General features: G+C 45.5%; 1 protein-coding gene across 1 annotated transcript in view; it reads left to right on the top strand.

The window, feature by feature from the left end:
• Positions 1 to 5000, top strand: part of LOC138974796 (neuroblast differentiation-associated protein AHNAK-like) — a 24296-nt gene that overhangs the window by 9389 nt on the left and 9907 nt on the right. The window contains exon 8 of the mRNA XM_070347525.1: positions 1 to 2888. This exon is cut by the window's left edge and continues 1613 nt beyond it. Coding sequence (XP_070203626.1) covers positions 1 to 2888 — 2888 coding nt within the window. The remainder of the gene's footprint in view (positions 2889 to 5000) is intronic.

Raw genomic sequence — 5000 nt, 5'->3', positions numbered from 1 at the left:
GAAACTTCCCAAGGCAGATCTTCCTTCCTTTTTCGCTGATGTGTCTGCGAAATTTCCTGAAATCAATTTCCCAGATTTCCTGCTGTCTTTCGCTTTGAGGTTCCCTTTGCGAAGGCTGCCAAAGTTGCTTGCGGATCTGTCTGTGAAGCAGCCGGACTTGGATCTGCCGGACTTGGATCTGCCGGACTTGGATCTGCCGGACCTCCTGGCGTCCATCGCACTGGAGCTTCCCCGGGCAGACTTGCCCGATTTTCTGTCTGCTGTCAAGTTCCAGTTTCCGGACATCAATTTTCCTGATTTTCTGCTGAACCTGGAACTCAGGCTGCCTCTTCCTGACCTTCCCGACATCCTCTTCTACCTGTCCCAAAAGCTGCCTGACCTTGACTTCCCCAGTATTCTGACCTCAGTGTCATTGAACGTCCCAAGAGCAGAGCTTCCGTCGTTCCTCTATGACATCTCCATGCAGTTTCCTGACTTTGACCTGTCTGTCTTTCTCGCCACTTTCGCGCCAAAGCTGCCAACAGCTGACCTGCCCCAATTTCTGTTTGACCTTTCTCTGACCTTCCCTGACCTTGACCTGCCTGACCTACTGGGGTCTGTAACGCTCGGGCTGCCAGAGGTCGAACGGCCTTCGTTCATTGCTGATATTTCTCAGAAATTTCCAGATTTCGACTTACCAGACTTCCTAATGTCTTTGGCCCTACGTTTCCCGGTACCAGACCTCCCTCAGTTTCTCCTTGCTTTGACTTTGAAATTTCCCGACTTCAGCCTCTCATATTTCCTCACATCTATTTCGTTGAAACTGCCAAAGTCAGAGCTTCCATCTTTCCTCGTCGATGTTTCTGGAAAGTTTCCAGACTTTGACCTTCCAAATTTCTTGCTGAACTTTGGGCTACAGCTGCCTCCTTTGTCGCTTCCCAAACTGTTCGCAGATCTGTCGGCCAGCTTCCCAGACATTGACTTCCCTGGTCTCCTGTCTAGCATTGCATTCCAGCTGCCGTGGACAGAGGTGCCAGACTTTCTTGCTGATATAGCCTTGAAGTTCCCTGACCTTGATTTCCCCAGTTATTTCCTGTCTTTTGCTTCAGAGTTCCCCGTTCCCAACCTGCCGCAAATTCTGCTCGATCTGTCCCTGAAGCTCCCCGACCTTGATATTCCCAGCATAGTGGATTCGCTGTCTGTTCAGATGCCTGAAGTGGAGCTGCCTTCCTTTTTGGAGGACCTGACGTTCAAGTTTCCCGACCTGAGTCTGCCTGATCTGCTTCTGGATGTTTCTCTGAAGCTGCCTAAAGCTGAGCTGAATCCGTTCCTGTGGGACATTTCCCTGCACTTCCCCGACCTGGACCTGCTCAGTCTCTTTATGTCCATCGCGCTCAAGCTGCCCAAAGCCAGGATTCCTCAGTTCGTGAAGAACATAAAGTCCGAGTATCCTGACATTGACGTGGATGACTTGGTGGTTAGCATCAAAACTCGCTTCCCGCAGCTAGACATCCAGCTTCCGCCAGCTGTCAAAACAACAACGCCTGAGCTGGCTAAAGAACCGGAACAACCAGTCCAGGAACCAGAACCTGTCCCACAACCTGCACCAGAACCAGTAAAGGAACCAGAACCAGCCGAGGAGCCAGAGCCTGTACCAGAACCAGAACCAGTCCAGGAACCAGAACCAGTTCCAGAGCCTGAGCAAGAAACAGTTAAGGAGCCAGAGCCTGCCTCACGGCCTGTCCCAGAACAAGAACCAGTCCAGAAAAAAGAGCCAGTGCCAGAACCAGAACAAGTTGAGGAACCAAAACCAGATGAGAAAGCAGAACCGGTTCAGGAGCTAGAGCCTGTGCCAAAACCAGAAACAGTTCAGGAGCCAGAGCCTATGCCTCAACCAGAACCACTACTGGAACCAGAGCCTGTTACAGAACCAGAACCAGCACAGGAGACAGAAGCTGTACCAGAACCCGAAACAGTTCAGAAACCAAAGCCAGTTCAGAAACCAGAGCCTACACCAGCGCCGCAACCAGAACCAGTCCAGGAACAAGAGCCTGTTGCAGAACCAGAACCAGTACAGGAGCCAGAGCCTGTGCCAGAACCAGAACCAGTTCAGGAGCCAGAGCCTGTGCCCCAACCAGAACCAGTTCAGGAGCCGGAGCCTGTGCCAGAACCAGAACCAGTTCAGGAGCCAGAGCCTGTGCCCCAACCAGAACCAGTTCAGGAGCCAGAGCCTATGCCAGAACCAGAACCAGTTCAAGAGCCAAAGCCTGTGCCCCAACCAGAACCAGTTCAGGAGCCAGAGCCTGTGCCAGAACAAGAACCAGTTCAGGAGAAAAAGCCTGTGCCCCAACCAGAACCAGTTCAGGAGCCAGAGCCTGTGCCCCAACCAGAACCAGTTCAGGAGCCAGAGCCTGTGCCCCAACCAGAACCAGTTCAGGAACCAAAGCCAGTGCCAGAACCAGAACCAGTGCAAGAGCCAGAGCCTGTGCCAGAACAAGAACCAGTTCAGGAGAAAAAGCCTGTGCCCCAACCAGAACCAGTTCAAGAGCCAGAGCCTGTGCCCCAACCAGAACCAGTTCAGGAGCCAGAGCCTGTGCCCCAACTAGAACCAGTTCAGGAACCAAAGCCAGTGCCAGAACCAGAACCAGTCCAGGAGCCAGAGCCTGTTGCAGAACCAGAACCAGTACAGAAACCGAAACCAGTCCAGGAGCAAGAGCTTGTTGCAGAACCAGAACCAGTACAGAAGCAAAAACCTGTACCAGAACCAGAACCCGTTCAGGAGCCAGAACCTGCACCAGAACCAGAACCAGTCCAGAAGCCAGAGCCCGTACCAGAACCAATCCAGGAACTAGAGCCTGTCGATGTTCAAGTCAAGGAGAAAGAGAAGCAACAAAAATCCAAGACAAAAGGTAAGGTTCCTCAAAATGTAAATAAAATGGATTTTTTGTTTGTGAACACTTATACTGAAGGCAGGAATGCACGATAGCACCGCAAAAGCACAAAACAAAAACAAAACCTTTTTATTGTATAGCCTGACGCAAACAAAAGATAAGATACGATCATTCTTTAAACTCGAGGGTAGTAAGGAGCAAAGCTAGTAGCGCTGCAGAGAGTGGTCAATACACTAGCTCTATATAACAGTATTAGAACATAACTGCAGAGTGGTCAATACACTAGCTCTATATAACAGTATTAGAACATAACTGCAGAGTGGTCAATACACTAGCTCTATATATAACAGTATTAGAACATAACTGCAGAGTGGTCAATACACTAGCTCTATATATAACAGTATTAGAACATAACTGCAGAGTGGTCAATTACACTAGCTCTATATAACAGTATTAGAACATAACTGCAGAGTGGTCAATTACACTAGCTCTATATAACAGTATTAGAACATAACTGCAGAGTGGTCAATACACTAGCTCTATATATAACAGTATTAGAACATAACTGCAGAGTGGTCAATACACTAGCTCTATATAACAGTATTAGAACATAACTGCAGAGTGGTCAATTACACTAGCTCTATATATAACAGTATTAGAACATAACTGCAGAGTGGTCAATTACACTAGCTCTATATAACAGTATTAGAACATAACTGCAGAGTGGTCAATTACACTAGCTCTATATATAACAGTATTAGAACATAACTGCAGAGTGGTCAATTACACTAGCTCTATATATAACAGTATTAGAACATAACTGCAGAGTGGTCAATACACTAGCTCTATATATAACAGTATTAGAACATAACTGCAGAGTGGTCAATTACACTAGCTCTATATATAACAGTATTAGAACATAACTGCAGAGTGGTCAATTACACTAGCTCTATATATAACAGTATTAGAACATAACTGCAGAGTGGTCAATTACACTAGCTCTATATATAACAGTATTAGAACATAACTGCAGAGTGGTCAATTACACTAGCTCTATATAACAGTATTAGAACATAACTGCAGAGTGGTCAATTACACTAGCTCTATATAACAGTATTAGAACATAACTGCAGAGTGGTCAAATACACTAGCTCTATATAACAGTATTAGAACATAACTGCAGAGTGGTCAAATACACTAGCTCTATATATAACAGTATTAGAACATAACTGCAGAGTGGTCAAATACACTAGCTCTATATATAACAGTATTAGAACATAACTGCAGAGTGGTCAATTACACTAGCTCTATATAACAGTATTAGAACATAACTGCAGAGTGGTCAAATACACTAGCTCTATATAACAGTATTAGAACATAACTGCAGAGTGGTCAAATACACTAGCTCTATATATAACAGTATTAGAACATAACTGCAGAGTGGTCAATTACACTAGCTCTATATATAACAGTATTAGAACATAACTGCAGAGTGGTCAAATACACTAGCTCTATATAACAGTATTAGAACATAACTGCAGAGTGGTCAAATACACTAGCTCTATATATAACAGTATTAGAACATAACTGCAGAGTGGTCAAATACACTAGCTCTATATAACAGTATTAGAACATAACTGCAGAGTGGTCAAATACACTAGCTCTATATATAACAGTATTAGAACATAACTGCAGAGTGGTCAAATACACTAGCTCTATATATAACAGTATTAGAACATAACTGCAGAGTGGTCAAATACACTAGCTCTATATAACAGTATTAGAACATAACTGCAGAGTGGTCAAATACACTAGCTCTATATAACAGTATTAGAACATAACTGCAGAGTGGTCAAATACACTAGCTCTATATATAACAGTATTAGAACATAACTGCAGAGTGGTCAAATACACTAGCTCTATATAACAGTATTAGAACATAACTGCAGAGTGGTCAATTACACTAGCTCTACATCAAAGTCCCACTCAACCCCCCCCCCCCCCTCCACCTCACCACCACCACCACCACTACCTAACACTGAGTCACAGGATGTGGTGAGCTCACCGCCAGCAGGATCACCGACTGCGAAGCTGCCCAACCGAGGGATGGGATGCGTTAAGGGAGGAAAC

The sequence above is a fragment of the Littorina saxatilis genome, linkage group LG8, assembly GCF_037325665.1.
Source record: "Littorina saxatilis isolate snail1 linkage group LG8, US_GU_Lsax_2.0, whole genome shotgun sequence".
NCBI lineage: Eukaryota > Metazoa > Mollusca > Gastropoda > Littorinimorpha > Littorinidae > Littorina > Littorina saxatilis.
The sequence above is the reverse complement of the archived record's forward strand: the minus strand, read 5'-3'. Positions and strand labels throughout refer to the sequence as shown.